At 44.7% G+C, this 22,534-nt stretch overlaps 1 protein-coding gene across 5 annotated transcripts in view; it reads left to right on the forward strand.

Moving 5' to 3' along the window:
• The window catches only part of ETV6 (ETS variant transcription factor 6), a 182,092-nt gene that overhangs the window by 49,810 nt on the left and 109,748 nt on the right, over window positions 1-22,534 (forward strand). For 3 of the 5 annotated variants that reach the window (XM_050966087.1, XM_050966106.1, XM_050966115.1), the window contains exon 2: window positions 10,815-10,944. The exons of 1 other annotated variant lie outside the window; for it this stretch is intronic. In XM_050966087.1, coding sequence (XP_050822044.1) covers window positions 10,815-10,944 — 130 coding nt within the window. The remainder of the gene's footprint in view (window positions 1-10,814; window positions 10,945-22,534) is intronic. One more of the 5 variants, XM_050966097.1, reaches the window with a different exon arrangement.

A 22,534-nucleotide genomic window follows, 5' to 3' on the forward strand; every position in this document is an offset into this window, starting at 1 on the left:
ATAGATATGCATATACGTGCTCATCAACCGGAGAGCCAACTTAAGAGATTTTGGGGAGATGGGGTGAGGAGCCAATTTGGGTGATTCTGCTAGGAAACAAACCTGTAGGCCAAGCTCAGATTTCACTTCCACTGGTGTTAATCTGGAGGAATTCCATTGCCTTAGTGGAGTTACTCCAGATTCACACAGATATAACTGAGATCAGAATGTGGCCATTCAACGCTACTGAGAAGGGTCCCACATTTCAGAATTTCTTAGGTTAGTGGCAATTCAGGGGGTGCATTTCAGCCTGTTCTGGCTCTCCATTTGGTTTCCAGCAGCTAGTTAGTGTCAAAAGATGCTAAAAACATATGAAATACTTTCCTAAGATTACTCTTCCATGTAAGATATAGCTGTAGCTGCCACACGGATATTATGTGATTGCTAATAAGATGGGATATATCCACATGACAATGTCTAAGATGTGGGCCACACTATGAAAACGTTTGTGGACCCCTGCTCTGGAGTAATCGGCACTGTAACTTAACTTTTTTCAAAGAAGTTATTCCTCCCTCCAGTAAAAGTAAAGAAAGCCCCTCCAACACTTGCTGAAATTTAATTATGATGTTAGTCCTGTGGATGCTTTGGGCATGCAGTAACATTGCATGTTTGTACTGGAGTGAAGATTGAAATGTAGCAGAGTGAAACCACTGTGTGCCGCTGTCTCATTTGTGACATGGTGGGGAAGGAGTCGTTGGGTGCAGCCCCACATTAGCTTGAGATTTGTGTAGCTCCTCAGACACTGTGATGCCAATCCTTCTCTCTGTCTTCGCAGCTCGGTTTCACGGCCTTCAGAAATTTTACAGTGAAACCATGTATACATGACTGCAATTAACATTAATCGGCATTCAGGGTTTGATTCCCATGCATGCAGGCGAGATTGCATAATCACCTTATGGCAGTAGTTCCTCCACTTTGCAGAGAGCAAGGATAGGAAAAAAATACTAAGAAATCTCTCTCCATCCTGCAGCTGTCCACGCCTGTTCTTTTACTGTACTGCCCTCTCTATGTGCAGCCCTCTCTCCCTGCCACCATCTGAGCCATTTCCCCCTCTGTAGATTACACCTTAAAACCTTCATTTCCCCCACGCCAGATTACAGTTAATGATCTGTGGTCATCCATTCTGCAGGGGTTTGCTGGCATAGCTATGACAGTCAGGAGTGTGAAAAAACCACACATAGCTGTGCTGGCAAAACCCCCAGTGTTGACGCAACTGTGCTGACAGAAGAGTGCTCCTGTTGGCTTAGCTGCTGTTGTTTGGAGAGGCAGTGTGCTATGCCGACACGCCTTCTGTCAGCATAAGCTCTGCCTACAGTAGGGGGCTGTGCTGGCATAGCTGTACTGGCAAAGCATTTGTATTGTAAACAAGGCATCTATCTCTGAAGCCTTTTTTGATACGTTGTGTTATGGACACTATAGGAATTGGGTATTTAGGAACATAGGAATGACCATGCTGCATCAGACCAATGGTCCACCTACCTCAGCATCCTGTCTGACAGCAGCCGGTAACAAATGGTTCAGAGGAAGGTGCAAGAACCTCTGTTCCCCCTGCCCTGCCCAATAATGGACACATTTTGCAGTTACATGCCTATCGAACGAAGCTGGGGGAAGAGAGAGTTTCTTTTTTAAGCTTGTCTCTGTCACCAGCAGAAGTTGGTTCAATAAAAGGTATTACCTCACCCACCTTGTCTCTCTCATATCTTGGGACTGACATGGCAACCGCTATACTACATACTTTTCTTTTAAACATCAGGCAGATGAATCCTGTTACCTTCTGCCTTGATACATTAGGGCCACTTGGCCTGTTCACAACTACCTTTCGCCTTGTGTAGTCATCAGTGCAAAATGGGTGTAAAATACTACCATTCTGATTCTGTGGTCTTGTACATCCCTTTGCACAAGGTGCAGTGCTACAGTTTTCTGGAGCTATCTCCCTTAGAAATTTTGCACTGGATAGTTAGCATATCTGTAGATAATACTCATACTATTCATATAAATGACCTTTTTAGAATTATACTGAGCTCTTTGCCTCAATAATATCTTGTAGTTTTACCTTGTATTTTCCCCTCACAGTATTTCTCTGTCCTTCTCTCCCACATATTGGCAATAGTCTCAGAGGGAAGCAACATTTGTGTGTGTGTGTGTGTGTGCTTTAGCTAGTTAGTGTCTTAGTTCGTATTTGCTAATTTGAGCCATTTTTGCAGTGCTCAGACAATAATGCAACCGTATCACGGCATTTTTGACAACATCATTGACCTCCGTTGGCTGCGTTTTCACAACACTTGAATGCATTAATATTGCTGTCTGTAGCATTTTAATATAATTAGAACAGTGGCTGTAATCATCTGGGGAAAAGCATTCACCCCCTCCTGCGTTGAACTGCAGCACCTCTGGTTTTCATTTGCCTGGGAAATCGCTGTAGCAGGGAATGAGAGGTGAGGGCAGGGCTCTCTTGCCCTAGTGCTTGGAGATTCAGATTCAGTCCAAAGGGAGGAGGTAGGGAGGAACTGAACTCCATGAAATCACTAAGGTCACTGAAACAATCTCTGCTGTCTGTGTTCAGGAAATGAGATGCTAATCTTTTCCCAGGGCTTCTTTGCATAAGGTCCATTCCAGAGAGCTATGTTTATTTTAATTTCTCTAATTACTGGCAGTATGCTGATTATGCTGCTGTAGATTTCTTGTGAATTGCTACAGTAATGGGATCAAAAATGTGCATGAGTCCACCATGGAAATTAACAAGGAGATAGAAATTGGGAGGTGGGGGAGATTTAATTCGCCCTCCAGTGCTGCAGAGTTCCTGCTTCCTTGTTGCAGGGCCTAATCTTCCTCCCTGCATGTAGTCAGAGAACATGGTCTATGGGCCTGATTCAAAGCCCATTGAAGTCAATGGATGTTATTCTGTTGACTTCAGTGGACATGGAATCAAACCCCATGTGCAGGGGCAGGGCTTGGAAAATTTTACCCAATCCTACACTTGCTCACCAGGCTAAAATCCACTGGTCCCCTAGAGCCATGCCCGCTCCTGCACAGTCTCCCCCTACTCAGGTAATCTCTGCTGCTTGGGCCCAGTGTCCCTGGTCTCTTGTTGGCTGAACTTTGTCTTCAATTAATGCCACTCTCCATGCAGAAATCTATCAGGTCGTGCTGCACCACACACAAAAGAGGTCAATGAATGCGGGATATGCTCCACCATCAACAAATAACCTATTTATACTGTTCACTTTACTAATCCTCGGCCGGGTTGCCAGTGTAGCATTGGTGAGGCCTCCCCACATGCAGCATCCTCTGCTGGGCTTGGTTGCTCCCCGCACTTCCTTCCCAGGTGGTAGCATCTCCCCTCACTCAGTGCCTCCTGTTCTATGGGATGGATGTGATGGCCTCCCAGTGCATGTACTCCTCCCAGCAGCCACCCAAGCAACAACTGCCATTCCCACCCCCAAGAGAACTCTCCACCTTACCCCTAAGCTTTGGCTGCTGACAGAGGTGGCAGCACTGGTTGTCTCTGCAGACTCAGGCAGACATCACTACGTTGGTTCCAGTCAGTTTGTACTTGGAACATTTACTTTTGCTACCATGTATTTTTCTTTTTTAAATGAAAGCTTGGATTCTGCAGAAGCTGATGGCCTTCACCTGGGAATAGGGTTGCTAGATGTCCAGTTTTCGACTGGAACACTGGGTCTAAAAGGGACCTTGGCGACTCCGGTCAGCAGTGCCGTTAAAAGTCCAGTCAGTGGCACAGCGGGGCTGAGGCAGGCTCTCTGCCAGCTATGGCTCCACATGGCTCCCAGAAGTAGCAGCATGTGCCTCCTCTGGCTCCTACATGTAGGGGCAGCCAGGAGGCTCTGCACGCTGCCCCTACCCCAAGCCCTGGCTCTGCAGCTCCCATTGGCTGGGAACCACCTGTGGACAGGGCAGTGCACAGAGCCGCCTGGCCACGCCTCCACATAGGAGCTGGACTGGGGACATGCTGCTGCCTCCGGGAGCTGCTTGAGGTAAGCGCTGCCTGGAGCCTGCATCCAGATCCCCTTCCGCATCCCAAACCCCTGCCCCAGCCCTGATTCCCTCATACCCTCCAAACCCCTCAATCCCAGCCTGGAGCACCATCCTGAACCCCAAACCCCTCATCCCCAGCCCCACCCCAGAGCCTGCACCCCCAGCCAGAGCTCTTAACCCCCCAACTCCTGCACCCCAACCCCCTGCCCCAGCCCAGAGCCCCCTCCTGCACCCTGAACTCCTCATCCCCGGCCCCACCCCAGAGCTGGCACCCCAAGCCCCTTAGCCAGCCTGATGAAAATGAGCAAGTGAGTGAGGGTGGGGAGATGGAGTGAGCAGGGGTGGGGCAAAGGTGTTCGGTTTCATGCGAGTAGAAAGTTGGCAACCCTACCTGGGAAAGATTCCTGCTCACCCCGATTGAGGGGATTTCTCAGTTGCAGGACAGAGGTACTTTCCTTCCTCACAACCTAAGAGCCGAGCTGGAATACCTGTGTAGCCTCGCTCCAGGACGGCACTGCAGCCACACGACTAAGCATTCCATGCCCATGGAGTGAGGTCAGTGGTGACAGAGTTAGAGTCCAGGAGTCTGAAGTCCTGTTCTTCACAGGGCAGTGACAGCAAATGTCCCTTGTAGGTAGTTCACACCTTCTGTTTCTCCTTATTGGCCTCCCGGTGATAGCTATCTAAGTCCAAATTACTGTGTCTCCACCTACTGGTGAAATAAGCTCATCAGGAAAGAAGAAGAAAGATTTTACCCCTTTGAAAGTCTAGATCAGTGGTTCTCAACCCCCAGCCTGTGGGCCACTTGTGTCCCAATCAGCACACAGCTGCAGTCCATGTGACATCCTCAGGGCCATACAGATAGTCTATAAACTGTGTGGATGCAGCACACATACCACAGAGAGCTGCATATGCATCCTGCAATGGTAAATAGGTTGAGAACCACTGGTCTAACAGGAAGAGCAGGGAGGCAGGCACGGAGGGTGACATGGAGATCAGCAAACTGGATGGCAAGCAGACACAGTACACTCCCACTTATTCGAATGGCCTGGGGGACATCCAAAATTTTTGGAGTAGCAGGTATTCAGTAAAATGGAAGTTCTATTTGAGGTGAAGTTTTGATACTTCATACTTTGCTAAAGGATAAAAATAAACAACTTTAAGTTTATTAAAACACCAAAATTGTGTAAAAACCGCTGTGAAAATAATTTTTCTGAATTATTAATTACTTGATTTACTGCTATCCAAATGGCAAGCCATTGATTAGCGCTAACAGGTGCTAAGAGGCTAACTGAGGAGTTATAAGTGGATGATTAAGTGAAATATAGCTACATGAGGGACACACTGTAGATCTGGATAATTAGAATTTTCAGGTAAAGGGAGTTAGGATAACTGGAATTATACTTCCACTGCTGGGAGCTAAGCCCTGGCACTGTGTGATATTGTTACATGTCGAAGAGTAGTGGCCTTTTACGCAATGACTGAGATTTGGATACAGGCCTCTAAAATATCCTTCTAGGGCTGCTGAGCCAAGTCAGCCATCTTGCTATCCTGAAAGCTACTGGGCAGGTCATGTGTCGCTTTGTCTCAGCAATTTAAAAATAGTCCGTTGCAAAATGCCATATTTCCATCTTCTTCAGATTGTCCTATGATTGGGGCTACTTTTGCATTTGCGTACTAGATTTTCTTCGGTGAGTGTTTCGCTTCTGCAAAAATACATATCTACTTTTGTGCATGCAGCTTGCGGTGGACTTGGTGTGTAGGGACAAAAATAGGACTGGTAGACTTTTACATTTCCTTGTGGGAACTGGAAGTTGGAGAGCATTACAGGCTAGGGCTGTGACTTCTGGGGCTACGGGGGCCTAATGTAAGTAGTTTTGAACCTTGCGAAAAGCTGTTATTTGCAATTCCACCAAATTTCAGATTTTTTGTTAAGTGTACAAAGTGTACTTGAATGTTGCTCCCCTCCCCACCCAAAACTGACCTCCTCTTCTCCCCCCAGCTCCTATGACTTATCCTGTGGTCTTCCCCTCCATATTCCTGACTAAAACTTTCAAACAACCCACAGTAGATTCTGTTGACAGAGGATTTTCCAAGATTTTCAGGCTGAACTCAGTGCATGCTGTGACATTACTTTGGGAGTTTAGTCAGTGGTGTGTGAATGCTTGTGCAGCACAGATGTGATCAATAAAGCTTATAGTTATCTCACTTATTGCTTTGATTTAAGGAGGTTCCAGTAACTGGGCACCAAATGTTGCCTGGATTCTGTCCTAGGTTCTGATTCAGGGAATCTCTTAAACACATGGTTAAATCCATCCCTACCTAGTAGAGCACTTAAACATGTGCACAAGTTTAAATCTAGTGGGCCTTCACCATCTGCTTAAGGGCTGTCCTGAATAGAGATGTATCCCTAAAATAGTTAGCAAGCCTGATATTTGGTTGGATGTCCAAATACTGCTGGGTTCCCTCTCCTAACAGACGGGGGGACAGTGGAATAAACCCCAGAGATAGGGTATCCCTGAAGGGTCTTAATTAAAGAATTAATTTATTTTAATCGGCATGAGGTTTCCCTGGAAACTTTCCTAGCTCACTGTGAGCTGAAGGGAAGCCTTCCAAAAGCCAAGACAGCAGGAATTGTGCCAACCTGTGCATCCTCCTCATGAGTTTATGGCTGCAGGCAAAATATTATGGAGCTGTGATTTCGAAATTGTTTGTAGATTGCAATTATTTGAGGCTGATCATTTTGTCACTTGTGGGATTCAGTATTCCCAGTCTATCACAGAAGCTTGTGAATCTGGAATGTAATAGCACTTTGGTCTTTTATAGCACTCTTCACTAGCAATCTTCCCTTACAAACATTAATTAATGGAGCTTCACAGAATCGATGGAATTTGCCCAAGTTCATGCAGCACGTCAGTGGCATAACTGGGTAACAGAACCATGCATTCTGATTCCCAATCTGGTCCTCTAACCACTACCTCACAGCCCCACCCGTATAGACTTTGCTGCAAAGGGCAATACGATACTAATTGATGACAAAACTATTTATTTCCCCCTGACTATAGCATCTGCCCCTTTTAAACCATTACAGACCAGCTCTTCAGTTGGTGTAAATCGTTGTAACTCCATTGACTTGAGGAGCTACACCAGTTTATACCAGCTGAGGATCTGGCTGGATAACCTTAAAATGATGATACCTACCTAATTTCCATAGTTTGTTTTATTTTATAGATCCCATAGAGGAAAGTTAAGTAATTTTGGAGATGTGAAGATTTCAAATGCATCCTAAAATGGAATGGATTTAACAAACACATCCTGAAAGTGTGGGTCTAAAACCGATTCAGCAATCAAATATGACCCTTTGCATTCACATTTTTATTTAACCAGAATGTTGTGTAGCAGCTGAAGCACAGGATTAGGGTAGGTCACAGAACTAGAACGATACTTGTTCCTTTCCCACTCTGTTGCTGACTCGCTGTATGAACCTAGCCAAGTCACTTATAGCCTCACTTTCAAAGGAGCTGAGCAACTCTACCTGCTGCTGACTTGCTCGGCACCTTTGGAAATCTGTCTAGTAGTAACTATGCAGTGTTTAGGGAGGGCTGTATTTTCAGGATGCCTTTGTTAAGTCTGTTCCACTTTAGGATGCACTTGCTGTTCTTTTTTTTTTAAGGCATCTTAGCTCTGAAATTGCTTAGCTGATTTGAGCCTTAGTCTTTCTGTAACTCAGGATACCCATCTGTAAAATGGATTTACCTAGTATCTTCAAAGTCTCTTTGATCTTTAGCTTAAGGGTGTTGTAGCAGAGCATAGTACTGCTATAGGAGGAGATTTTCAAAGCCACAAATGAGAGCTGGGAGCCTACCTCCCACCTGAGCATTTGAAAATCTCCCCTACAATTATGGCTGTTTCACAATCTGCTATTGTAGTCTGAGCTGTAATGGAAATATTGACTGTGACAAAATGATCAAGCCTATATTTTTTTTTCATAACAATTTTGGTGTCTTTTCTATCTGTCCTGAATATTGGATGCCACAAAACAGTGGATCAGATGCATTTACTTAGCAAGCTCTATGAAACTTCCTTTTTTGGTATAAATATTGTTTAAAGCACCATAGGCTAAATTATACCTCTAAGAGGTGGAGCTGTACATGGACCCCAAGGTTCCTCAGACCACAGGTTGAAAACCACAGCTCTAATGCATCTGTGCAGGGATAGGCATCATTTTGGCCCTATTTCAGCAGGGTTCCTCTCTTTTATAAATATCTTTTTGCATGAACAAAATGTCAATCGGTAATGCAGTTCAGAACCGTGGCAGGGAATGCTAGGAAGTGGTTGGTCTCATTGTCTACCAACTGTCCATTTGTTATGCATGCGCCAACTTTGAGAGGGAGCAAAGTGCCAGTGAAAGTGCAGAACTGCTCTGGAGTGCTATGGTGGGGACCTCTTGGAATGTGAAGCACTGAATCAGCCATCTGTGGTTGGGGCATGAATACCAAAGCTGAACAGTCAAACTCCATGTCCAGCTTTGTCCACCAGCTTTTTTGCCATGTCAGATATCCCCAGGGAAGACTATCTCAGGTTTTTAACTAAAAATCTGGTGTGAATTTAATGTTGATAAAAGGTGCTGTAATGAAAGCCCTGGAGACAGTACGTCTCCACAGAACAGAGCTAAGCCTGGGTTTTTTTCAGTAGAACCTTCTCAACATTGCTCTGCCAATATGCCTAAATCCAGAAGAGAAATTACATTGCTATAGGGGTCATTCATTCTCTGTGTATACTTGGTCCTTGGCCTTTCTGCTGAGTCCACCAGCAAAGATGCTAAAGAATGTTAATTGTAATGGTGGTTTTTAGAATGTTGATTTTTGTTTATGGGGAATCTGGACTGAGACTAACAATGCATTTCATGTGGACCACTGAGCAGCTAACTGATCTAGGTCAGATTGCCCTGGACTTGGTTTGAAGCCATGGCTAGAAGGTGAAAGGCCCTACTCTCAATTCTCTTTGTTGTCTAGTGCCCCTTGGAATTTTCTCCTTTCATTACTTTAATTTCTATTTGAATCATGTTGTCAGGAATAAGAAGAACTCTCACATTCCATTGAGATTAATTATAGTGCCAGCGTTCCGAACGTTCCACAGATGAGTGTAAGACTGTCATTCTGGTTCCATAGCATGCTATTGTTTGTAAAGGAAATAACTTTATTTTTCTTGCCGGTAAGTTTGTCCTTTTCCATTAGACAGACACTGTGGTAAGGGAGGGGCTCGGTGGTGATAGCTTTTACTGCATCCCTACTGAAATTATGAAATGAGCGCGCGTAGCTCCTTTTGTTCACATCCATGCTAGTTGTACTACCATCATCAAACTTGTCAGCACTCAGCACAGCGCTGGGAAATAGCACGTTGAACTAGCAGGGGAGTGTTCAGCAATGATTTCTGTGCTCCTGCAAATATTGTGGCTTAGTTTATTTACAAAGGATATAATTTGAGTTGTGATTACAGTACATGTTTAGAATATGGAGGAATTTTCCCACCAGATCAGATCAAGTTTTGATCTTAGGTTTCTGGACAAACTTGTTAGGGAATAAAACCGAACGAACAGAAGATTGTGGAACTTACATGACTTTTGCAGATCATCCCTCTGATAACTCTGCTTGTATGTTATATCCCTTTCTTCTGCTCAGTGTCTATCTCTCTGTTTTTAGACCTGATCTTGCTGTGTGATCCACATGGGCAGACTGCTCTGTCTGCATGGATTTTAATGGGGCTCTGTGCAGGCACTACAGTCTACCTGCATGAATCGCAATGCAGGACATGCTGTTCAGCACAGGGCCATATCTTACTCTGTGTGTGTGTGTGTGTGTGTGTGTGTGTGTGTGTGTGTGTGTGTGTGTGTAGAGTGCCTAGTGCAATGGGCCCTTGATCTTAGCAGGAGCTTTAGGAACTACCATAATACTGATACTATAATGAGTAGTAGTAATAATAGGAAACATCTTGTTTAACTGTGAGTTTTGTGCAATACTTAGATAAAAGTTACTGTATGTTTAAGAAAGTGGAAATGGCTCCTTTTATTATACGGATTTCTTTTTTGTTTAGAAAAATGCCTGCAGTCCTCTGAAGTAAATGCGGAAGTGAACAGCAATATAATATGGTTCTCTATAGCAATGTAAATACTACAACATATCAACTAATTACTCAATTTTGGTAAAATGTTCTGAAGATTTAAAGTGCTAAATATTTAATAATTATGCCCAGAGCACTGCAGTATGCTGTTATGAGATGTAGTGCTTTGAGCATTTACTTTAGAACAGCACACACATATATATACACACATACACATATACACCCCGCTATCAGATTTACATTGACTTGAAAATCCTCCCCATCTCTCCACCTCTGTCATTTCCCCCTTCCTCCTTCAGAAAACTTCTGAGAAAACCCAGAGAAACTTATTGGGTCTTAGCAAGATGAAAATCATCACCTTGAAAACTCTCTCTAGTCCCTGGCTGCAATTTGCAAGCTTGGAACTTCCAGGGATTTAAATGTCATGCCTGCAGAGCTATAGAGCAAGTGGACAAACTACACTCTTTGTGGTTCCCTAGCCAGTCGGGTGCATAATAAATGCTATTCGCCCCCACTACTCATACACACTTCCTTCCTTCCACCCACTTCCCCCTCCAGTCCCCTGTTTTAGTTTCACACCTCTGTTCCAAAGTTCACATTGTCCTCTTTCTCTCTCTCTCTCTCTCTCTCTCTCTCTCTCGCCTTCTTATTTTTAATAGCAGGAAAGAATTTCCTACACACCTCCAGCGAGCCCAGTAGTGAATTACCCTTCCTCATCACCACTACATGTCCCAGTGCCTCGAGCGATCAGGATGGAGGAAGACGCGATCAGACTGCCAGCACACCTGCGTGAGTGTTTGAGTGGTGGCTCACCTCTTGGATTGAGGAGGGAGGAGGAAGTGGTTATTCTGTAGAATGGGATGGGGGAACTCTGTGGTTAGACTTTGAGAAAGCACTAGCTGTTTATCTTTTAAAAACACTTTTTTTTTTTTGAACGAAGGAAATCGCTCAGAAACACAGCGAAAATGTGTTTTTCCCCACAGTATACGTTCATTTCACGTGGCAGGAAAAATGCAGAGGACTGAATTCAGCCATGACTTTCACTTCAGTAGAGTTACACCAGGGATAAATTTGACTCAGCAAGGTCACCTTGGGTAGGATGACTATCTCAGGGTTGGATCACTTTGGTGATGTACTTTGGCTCTATGTCAATACTTCTGGCCCGTGAGTGTTTTTGCACTAATGATGGTCCTCAGAGTGTTTACTGGTCCCAGTCCGGCTCTTCACTGCAGAGTGTGAACACCTGCAGCTGTAAAGCCGGAGGAGTGAGGCTACCACGGTGCTCACCAGAGTGCTGCTACGTCCACAAAGAGAAGCTAGCATTAGGACCAAAATGAGTTGATGATGGGGCCAGAGCCTCATCTCATTGAGGTAACTTGCTGGTTGCAGGGCAGGGCAGTGAGAGGTGAAAGAGTGAAAAAGGAGCCAGTGGAATTTTTCTTGTTTACATATGGTTATTAATTTGTTAAACACCATGTCCCCAGGTGCTTCGGCAAGACAGATAGTAACACTGTACTATAGTTGCCACTGGATTGATGTGGTGTGGGAATGACAAATGGAATTGAGATTTTTGGAGGGGAGGTAGTCCATGAGACAGTTTTTTTCTTAAAAAATGTCCCCATTATCTTAAATGCCTGCCCTAAAGTATCCTTCAGGCACACTCCTTTCCTCATCCCAGAGACAGAACCCAGTCTTTCAGTGCTTCTAGGGTCCTGGTCTTCCTCCCTCTTTGTCCCATGTTCACTCCAGGTATTAAGTCCTAAACTTGCCCTTAATTCACATCACCTATTTCTACTGCATCTACAATAGCCACGAGTTTTTGCCTGTTGCTTCTTCCTGTGCTGCCATTCAACCCGGGTGATACCGTGTGATTAGCTTGCTGAAAAGAATGTGTAAACTGTCACTCAAATTCACTCCCATTCGACCAGCCAGCATGAAGATTTTCTTCTGCTAGGAAACTTTTGATCCAACTTTGATAGGAAAGTGTGTTTGAAATCCACAGGGTATCCCCGCCATTAGTACCTCACATTTCTATACCGGTCTGATTTCTTGTGGTGAAAAATCATTACAGATTATTCAATACATTTATTTGGAAGATTCTTCTACCTTATCAGTCTGTCATATAGATTGTAAACTCCATGGATTCAGGGAACACATAGTCTTCCTTGTTCACCACATTGGAGACCAGAGTTTTGACTCTCAACAAATAGTTATTATTGGTTTATGTACTATATTGCTGAAATTCCTTGATTTTTGGAGATGAATATTAAGACCACAAGGGACCATTATGAACATCTAGACTAACCTCCAGAGTAACTTAGACCACAGAATGTCACTTCATGATTTCTGCAGCTAGCCCATAATTTTTATTTGAGCTATAGCACATCTTTTAGAAAGACATCCAGTTTTGAAATAAAGACTTTAAGTGTTGGAGAATCCACCATATTGCTAGGTAAATTGTTCCAGTGACTAATTACTCTCACTGTTAAAAATGTGTGCCCTATTTCTAGTCTGAATTTGTATAGCTTCTACATCCAACTATTGAATCTCATAATACCATTTTCCTGCTAGATATTATCAAAAGTCTCTTCTCCATATAGGAAGTTTTTATATTTTATATATATATAAATTGAGCTTTGGAACTCTGTCACTAGAATGCCTGGTTTGCAGACTTCAGATTATTCTTGTACCTCTTTTCTGAAACCTTTCCATGTTTTTTAACATCCTTTTTAAAGTGGGAACACCAGAACTGGACACGGTATTCCAGCAATGGTCTTGACAGTGCTGTATACAGAGAGAACTAATCTTTCTGGACCTTGGGTAATATGATTTAAATGGGATGTGGGACCGTAACGAGGTCTAGACTCACCAGTGCAGCGCCTCCTGCTGGTCCTCTTGGGAGTTAGCTTTTTTCCAGCATATAGAGCACCCTCTTCAGGCCAATGTCTCGCCTGCTGCTGGTCCTGTGTCCCTCCCAGATTCCAGTGCCCCTTTACCTCAGGGCTCTGCCCCAGCAGTACCCCCACTCTCTGGGTCTTCTCTCCCATGGGAACCCCCAACTTTCTAAACCCACCTTGCCTCAGTGGCTACTGCCAATCATCATCTAGCCCCACTCACTGGGGTAAACTGCAGTCTGTCATGGCCCTCATCATTGCCAAGGAGGTTGGACCAGCTGCCTCTGCCTCTGCCTCTGCCTCTTCCCAGGCTGCACCTCTGTAGCCACAGTACCTTTGATAGGCCTTCAACAAGGCCTGCAGCCTGGGGGTTTACCAGGTAGGAACTCCTCAGCTCCCCTTTGCCTCTGCTCTGCTTCAGTTACCTTGCTCCCAGGCAGCTAGCTCTTTTTACTCCAGGGCTAGAGTGAGACTCCTTTAGCATCTGGCCCCCAGCCCTCTTATCAGGGACAGCTGGGCCCTAATTAAGCTGGCCACACCTGTGGTCAGCTGCTTTCACTCCTTTTCCCAGCCACAGCCCTCTGTAGGGCTGCTTTCAGCCCTTGTTCTGCGGGAGTGGGGCAGCTGCCCCACTACAGAGACTAAGGGTTAATAATTCCTGCTGGCTCCTCTTTTATTAACTAAAGATAGATCCAAATATTGTATCTTAGATCCAAAGCTGGACTTTCCTCAAAACTTAGGTACAGTAGTTTGAATTGGGCATTTAATTCAGTCCATAATAGAAATAGGGGCTAGTAGTGACATTCAGATCCAGATCATGGTTTGGGTCTATCTTTGCTTTTAATCTTTAGCGCCTGGCTGAGATTCAATAGCTGATGATCTTTCCCAAACCCACTCCCCCTTCATACAGTTATTTCTGAAGGCAACAGGGAGATCTGGTACAGTTCTCACGTCAGAGCCACTGAACAGAACTATTCCCATAGCATAGTCTAATGACTTAGCAAAACGCAGTTAGAGCCCTGTTCTAGCCATAACAGACAAATTAATAGGGCTATTTTCTGCTTTCATTTACACTCCTAGCAAACCAGTGGGGTTCAATAGTGTAGCATGGGTATTACTGTGAGCATAATTTGCCCTAGGGATTGGTTTTGCCTTCTTGCTGCACTGGAATAGGCTCAAATATATTCTGCAATTGAAGGGAGAAGCTGGAACTGGAAAGGAATGTCCTTGATTAATATGAAATGGGCTCCCTGGATTTAGACAGAGTGTTTTATGCCTTTCTATAATAATGCCTCTATTTTAATTGTTAAGAGTACTCTTAAGGCAGTAACAGCCAATAGCACCAGGACAATTAAGACAGTAATTTCCTCCAACGTTGTAAATCAGTCCCAAGTGTTTGGTGAGCAAATGGGCTTCAGACAGGCGACAGGGAGAGGATTTGCTCCAGGAACTGAAGTAAGGGGAGTAAGAGTGGGGAAGGGGAAGGAGTGGAGTGCAACTTTCTCTCTGCTACAAGTATAGGGAGAGCTCCCTCGCCTCTGTGTTTGGTGCTGTTGAAAATCTAGGGAGAGTCCCCTCTGCCCTGGCTGGTGTGAAGAGCTCCCCCTGTCATTTCAATCTACTGTAAACCCTGATTTGCTCTCCTTCTCTGACCATTTACCCCCATCCCAATAATATGGAAGTACTATGTACTAAAACTCAATTTTGTACTGTGAGGGGCTGAAATCCTTTCTCCAAAAACCACATTCTTCCCTACAAGACTTTTGTCCTAGGCATCCAAACATATCCCTGCCATCTAATACTCATAATATTCCCCCTAACTTCTGCCTTTCTGTTGCCAGCTGCTATTATGGCATTTGCCGGCCATCAGCAAGGAGGGTAGAAGACCTGGTGTCCCCTACAACTAGAATTAATGTCATGCCAGGGCTCAAGCTGCTGGTAGACCCAGAGAATGGTGTATTTGCCAGTTTCTCCTTTGTCCTCACCATCTTTTGGCAGATCGAACATATCACTGTGACAGATGTGACACTATTCTGGACAAACCTTATTGAAAAAGCTGATGTATCATTGTTGGCCAGGGATTGTATGTAATCCCTTGCGGGAGGAGGGATCACAGCTCTCCAGGAACTAAGAACAGTGATGGATGGTTGGTCAGATTCACTCAGGTTGTAACATATCCAGAGAGCTACCCGCACCTGGAGAGAGGCTCAGATATACTGGTTCATACTGGATCCTCCAAGGACCAACAAACAAAGAAAGGAATTTTGTTTAAATAGCCTGAAATAAAACTGATGTGGGGCCTTCTTTCTGATCCTGCAAACGGACAGGGCCTTCTGTCCAAAAGGCAGGGCCGGCGCTTGCATTTAGGCGGCTTAGGCAATCGCCTAGGGCACCAGCATTATTAGGGGGCGGCATTTTGCCGGAGGGGGTGGCAGGAGGCTCCGGTGGAGCTGCCGCAGTCGTGCCTGTGGAGGGTCCGCTGGTTTGCGGCTCCGGTGGAGCTGCCACACTCGTGCCTGCGGACAGTCAGCTGCTAGCGCGGCTGCGGTGAACCTCCAGCAGGCACGACTGCGGCAGCTCCACTGGAGCCACGGGAGCAGCCGACCGTCCGCAGGCACAACTGCGGAGCTGGGGGACCAGCGCGCGGGGCGGCGAAATGGCCGTGCGCCTAGGGTGCTCAAACCCCTAGCGCCGGTCCTGCCAACAGGGCCCCAATCCTTAGGGAAGGGTTGGAAGGATTTGGCCTACCGAGGCCCCATAAGGCTGAGGGTGCTCGTTGTGAACTAATAGCTATAATGGAACTTACTGAAAAACCCTTTGGTGGTGATAACCACCAAGAGCCCTTGTTGGAGTGAGGGGGTGATCCCTGGTAAGTTTATTAGCACACATGTTGGTTCTTTTATTGTTTTTCAAGTGTTTTCTCAGTAACGCTTTCACCTTAAGAATAAAAGTGTTGGCTTAGAAAGATCCCTGTGGTAACCCACCTGTTTACCATCTCTGAGGAGAAAAGCAAAGCAGGCCTGCTTAGGGAGTCTGACTTTGCTGGGGAATTCACAGTATAGGCAGGGAACTGTGCAGCCTGGAAATTCCCTGGCCAGGAGTAAGACACCCTCAGCTGTCTCCACCCAACAGAGGTGACAGCTGAAGAGCTGGAAGCCTAGAGTGGTGTCCTTGCTGGACCATAGAGGGAGAATACAGGTGCAGTTACCCTGAAATATGACAGTCAACTCTGCAGTTTGTGTTTTCTCTATCAGCCTGCAGAGCTGATGGAGAGAAAGGGTGGTCCAGTTGTTAGTGAGTGCTTTTGGGCTGTGGAAGACTTAGATTCAATTTCCTTCTCTGTCACAGACTCCTTGTGTGATGTTGGGCAAATCGCAGTCTCTGTGTACCTCAATTCCCCATCTGTAAAATGTGGCCAATAGCACTTCCCTACCTCACAGGGTGTTATGAGGATAAATACATTAAATACTTTGAAGCACTCAGATATTGTGGTAATGGGGGCCTAATAAGTACTTAGATAAATAGATATCCTGGAGGTACTTGCAAATCCCTTTTCTGCCCGAGGGATGTGACAAAAATCCAGTTTCTCTGCATTCTGTGTTTAAAAGGGCTCCCCTCCCTGTCTGGTACAATGCCATTTAGTGCTGTCTTCCTGCACTTTGGGTGATACCCTGTGGTGAGTGGTTCTTAGAACAGGATAAAGTGTAAAACAGAGTACTTAAGAGAAGAGACGGGTCAGAAAACCTTTCCCTTATGTATATCATTATGCACTGAAACATAGGCAAACATATTGTAAAGGAGCTTTTCATTTTTTTTTACCATGCAAGAATAAAATGGCTATTTTGCCTTCTTCTCCACATTGTCAGCAATGACTGCTGTGATGGAATGTTCTAAACCTGCCATCATTCTCTTTGTACCCCCTTTGGATACAGAGTTTCTACAGCACGAAGCATAGAAATATTGAACCTATAGAAGGACAGGAACTGTTAACATCTTCTAGGCCATCCCCTTTTTCCCTGTTGTACCTGCTCTACCACTTTCTGCAGTCTAGTTTTAATCTTCAAAGGGTTTTCCCTCCTTCCCTTAAGAGGCTATTTCAGAGGCTAATAGGTTACAATCTAACACAGGAGTTGGCAACCTCTGGCACGCGGCTCACCAGGGTAAGCACCCTGGCGAGCCAGGCCAGTTTGTTTATCTGCCGTGTTGGCAGATTCAGCCGATTGCAGCTCTCACTGGCCGTGGTTCGCCGTCCCAGGCCAATGGGGGCAACTGGAAGCTCCACGGGCCGGGGGATGTGCTGGCCGCGGCTTCCCGCCTCCCCCATTGGCCTGGGATGGCGAACCGTGGCCAGTGGGAGCCGTGATTGGCCGAACCTGCCGACGTGGCAGAGAAACAAACTGGTCCAGCCCGCCAGGGTGCCAGAGGTTGCCGACCCCTGATCTAACAGGTCACACTGTTAAGAGGTTCCTCCTGACACTTCATAGTTAGACCCACCCTACACAGTTCTGCTCTGTTCTTCATGTTTGTCTTTCATATGTTTGGAGATGATATGTCTCCCATCTTAGTCACAGTGAGGCAAACTGTACATATTTGTCTCTTTTGAAAGTCATGAATCAATCATTCATGCCCTCTGTTTGTTGTTGTCACTCTTCTTAGAACTCCCAACAACTTGTCTGGTATTGCGATGCTCAGAATTGAACACAATATTCCAGGTGCTGTCATACCAAAACCAGGTAGAGAGGAACTCTGACATCCATGCTCCGTAATGCAAAGCATTCTCTTTTTTGGGTAGTGGGAGAAGAGAGACTTTTAGAATAGTTGGGCTCTATTCATCAGAGCTGCCCAGTACCTGCAGTTCCAACATACTTCAAAAGCCGTTGCAGGTACTCTGTGCTCTTCAGTTTCCAGCCCTTAGTGTTTTTTAGGGTCTGATTGGCTCTGATGAGCTTCAGTGCTTTTTAACAGTAGTAGTATTGTACAGCATTGAAACATGTCCATCTTCAGCCAGTGAGGTTGCTTGCTTCTTTAAACATGCCGGTGGTCCCTTGCTGTAGCAGTAATAATAGACTGTTCCATTGCCTCTGTGGCCTGTGGATAGGAGAGAGAGGTCACTAATTTTAATTCTCTACTATGAAAATATTAATGAGAAGTATTTAAATATCCGGAAGTGCATTGTATGCATCCAATTCATCTCTCTTTGCATGAGTAGTTGAATTCTTGATTCAGTTGAGACCAAACCATTTGCTTTTGCATGGTTATGAACTCCTTATGATCTCACCCAAATTGCCCATATGATGTCACTATTCTGTAAAAAGAGGCTTTGCTTGATCTGTTTATTAACTAAGCCATAATGTGTGGTGATGAGCAATACATTTAAAGGGCTGCTGGGTCAGATATATACTGAAGCAAAGCTGAGGCATTTACCAGATCTCAAATCCTTTTAGTTTGAGTGTCCTACTACTGACTACTCATATGCATCATTTGTTTTTAAGAACAACTGATTCAGTTTTAATTTTTTTTTTAAGGAAAGCAGGAAACAATTAGGAGATGGGTGAGAGACAGTCACACTGTCACAATTTCATGGGATCCATTTTTCTATGTAATGTCTATTAATTATGTTTCTCTATTTATTAATCCGTTGGCACCTGTTAATTATTCTGTAATTTTGGCTAGTGGTTGGAAAAGCCAATTCCAAGTGTTAGACATACGGTTATTTAGTGCCTAGAATCTTCAGTGCATTGCACTGTAAGTATACAGAAAGAAAGGAAGAAAAAAAGAAAAAGAAAACCCTTCACCCTAAGCCATATTTAGAGCAATAAAAATATTTGCTTTGGAAGGATCCTTGTGGAACAAAACTGGTTGACGCACATTCAGTGAAATAAAATAAAAGCTACATACAAGACAAAGGGGTTTTGAGAGATGCCTAGAATGTTAAATTAATGACTCTGGAACTAAGCCTGGTCTCACTGAAATTAGTGATTAAACTCCCATTGATTTTAACCGGACTTGGATGTGACCCTTTGTGTAATCTTTCTCTGCCATGTGCTGATTGGCTGGTTTGCCCATTCCCTCATAGCCACTTAATCTCAGCCTGGCTCCACATCTGCTCCTTGTACACGCCTACACTCCTCTGCCATGTCTTCCTTATACCTTTTCCTTCCACGGCCCCTTTCCCATCATTTCTCTGTCTGTTTAGCTAACCCACTTCTAACTAAACTTCAACCCACGCCAAAGAAAAATGTCCTGGCATTACCATGACTTTTGATGCCATTGCATTGTTCATTGTGTTAGACCCCTGCCCCCACCCAGTGCCTGTCTTGGTTAGTTAGATTGTAAATTCTCTGGGGCAGGGACTTTGTACTATTCAGTGGTTATACAGTGCCTCGCAGAATGGGGCCACAAGTTTGGCTGGCCCCTAAGCACTGCTGTACTAAACATGATGAATAATTTATTGGAGAAGGAATATGTTTCAGTGATTAACTCATGGGACTAAGAGTCAGAGGCTCCTGGGCTCTATTTCTGGTGCTGCTGCTGAGCCCCTCAGGCTATATCTACACTGCTTTGTAAACCCAGTTGCGTGGGGCCCGGTCTGGTGGGGACTCGATGTTTCCAAGCCTATGCTTGAGTGTCCACAGTGCACTGTAAACCTGGGTTTACAATTGCAGGACCTGGATCTTACAGCCGTGCTAATGAATCCATATTGTGCTGTGCAGACCTTTTGACTCAGGTCTTCGGCTTGACCTGTGACCACACTGCAAAATGACAGGGCTTGAGCCAGAGTCACAGAAGGACTCAGGCTGTAAGTAATCCACCCACCCTCTAGCAGCATCCTAGGTCACAGGTACTGAGTGCTTGCTGACTGGAGTCAGACTGATTTGTGTGTGGATGGAAGTGGGGCTTGGGCTCGAGCCTGATTCAGAGCCTGGCTCAGTGTGTAATTTAGCATAGACATCCTCCCGGAAATTAAGTGATTTAACCAAGAATGCTCTGTGTTTCATTTTCCCCATTTGAAAAACGAGGATTATACTGTAGCTCACACAGGGATAGATTTTCAAAGGCCCAAATGGCAGTTAGACGCCCAACTGAGTTTGAAAATCTCCCCCAGGTCTGAGGTGAGACTTGATTAATATTTGTCAAGTGCTTTGTAAAAGGCACTGTAGACTGAAGAGTAGTAGTATCATAGGGCTTTGTCATACAGTACTTGTTTATGTAATAAAAACGATACGTTTAACATTTACAAAAAATAACAGAATATTGTTTAGGCAGTTATGCTACTATTTTGCACTTCTCTCTGCCAGTTTCAAAACACTGGACAGATATAAATGAATTAAGCCACACAACTACCCTCAGACATAGGAGGAATAAAGCTCTGAAAAGTAAAGAGAAAAATGCAGTGCTTTATTGCTCTCCTATAGGAATGGCAGCGCTAAATCAATATGGAAGAGATGCAAAGAGAGACATTTAATTTGCAACAAGCTTAGCAGGGCAGCTCTTTGCTAGGGTTGAGCAAGACTTCATTATTGGCCCAGTTGGGAAAGCTATGACCTATGGACCAGGAAGATCTTCATTTGAATTTCCTCTGGAGTAACATGTGGACATGGGAAGTGAGTTGAACCACCTTGCCACTGGGGATGCCACTATGGGCCTGATCCAGTGCCCATTTATGTGTGTCACCATTGATGTAAATGGGCGCAGAAGTGAATCCCAAATTGGTTCCATCTCTTCTAGTATTGGCCACCAGGGCAGATGCATCACAATTAAAATTTAAAAAATTGGGGTTGGAAGGCATTGTGAGCAGGCTTCTGCTGTTCAAGCAAGTAGTTTGCAAATACACATGTTGTTGTCTCGCGTGCTTGTGACACAAACCCAGTTAATGCTGTGGTTATCCAAATTGAAATGCTTAGAAAGACACATGCCATTTTCATTCCCCTCTTGGCCCAGTGGGAGCTCATATGGCAAAGTTGGGAGGGGATAGGAGCCCTGTGTTTCAGAGCACAGACAACTGGCTGCTCAGGACCAGGGGTGCCATGCCAGTCTATTGCACACATGGACGGTCTCACCACTGAATTTTTAGTCTTTTAAAAGCACACATGCACACACAAATCTCTCTTCACAGAGGAAAGAGGGTGTTATCACTTTAATTTGGGATTCAAGCAGTTCGCTTGTGGAATTCCCCTAGAAAGTGTGAGGAAAAATCAGAAGCAAAAGCAGCAGGACATTTATGGTATTACTGGGCTTAAAGCATTTTTAGCCTTGTCTTAAAGCGATGATGTCAAGTTCAGTGAAACCTAAAATTAACTTGTTCTTCCCCTTCCACCCTCATATGTCTCTGTATATTTTTTACATTTGTGTTTTATAAAACAAATGCTTCAGGCCTCATTTTTTCCTAAGAAAAATGCAGTGTCAGCAGCTCAACACTCACAAATAACCTTATAATAAAAAAAGAAACAAGAAACTGTGTGTAAGCCATGACTAAGGGATCCTTCAACAACAAACCAGTGTGTGGTAAGGAACCCTTCAATAACAATACAGCACACATGCTATGGCCACCCGTCAATAACAAATAACTTGTGTTATGAGCAGCCTTACAAGGTCAAATGAGCATGCACTGCCCAGCACTCACAAGCAGCTGTATCATAGCAGACTAAGGCACACATTATATATGCAAGCAGGACAATCCATGAGGATGAATCAAACTCCAGTATCAAGGTTTCAAGGGTTAATATTAATAACTGAGCTTTTAAAAGTTATGCAGAATATCTTACGTGTCCTTTTTAATGGTTGGGTTTATTTCTGCCATATACCTAGGTCCTTATACAGCCCCCATCTCCATAGCATCGGAGTGCCTCACAAGTATTAATGTATGTAACACAGAACTACGAGGCTGAGAGGCATTATTATCCTCATTTTACAGATGGGGAACTGAAGAGCAGAAGCATTCAGTGACTTACCCAAGGTCACATGGGAACTCTGTGCTTGAGCTGAACCCATATCTCCTGAGTTCCAGTCCACTGCCTTTACCCGGAGACTACTCTTTCCCAGTCCCTTTCCAAAAATGTACGCTAGGCAAGAGCTTACGCACAACAGCTGAACACACAGCATCGTTCTTTTATGTAGCTGTGGCTTTTCAATCGGGTGGTGCCAGCAATGTGGGGGCAGCAGTGGAGGGTGCAGTTGCTGCCTGGCCCTTCCACTCTTGCTTGGTACATTAGCCAGCAGTGAAGTAATTAAATGAAAGTTTAGAAAATGCACACAAAGTTCCCAGTTCTAGCCTCAGCTGCCTGCACACAATTCCCATTCAAGTTAGTGGGCTTCTACCCATGTCTGTGAGGGGAGAATTTCTCCTATGGTGCTTGAGGGTGACATTACCCGCTTTGAATGTAGGTTTTGCTTTATGCAGACCCAGCGGTGCCTGTAAAACGCCTGCAATTCATGTTTTAAAAAAAATCTGAACGTATGAGTCATTCATCCTATAGAACTGGGCT

The sequence above is a fragment of the Gopherus flavomarginatus genome, chromosome 1, assembly GCF_025201925.1.
Source record: "Gopherus flavomarginatus isolate rGopFla2 chromosome 1, rGopFla2.mat.asm, whole genome shotgun sequence".
Classification (NCBI taxonomy): Eukaryota; Metazoa; Chordata; order Testudines; family Testudinidae; genus Gopherus; species Gopherus flavomarginatus.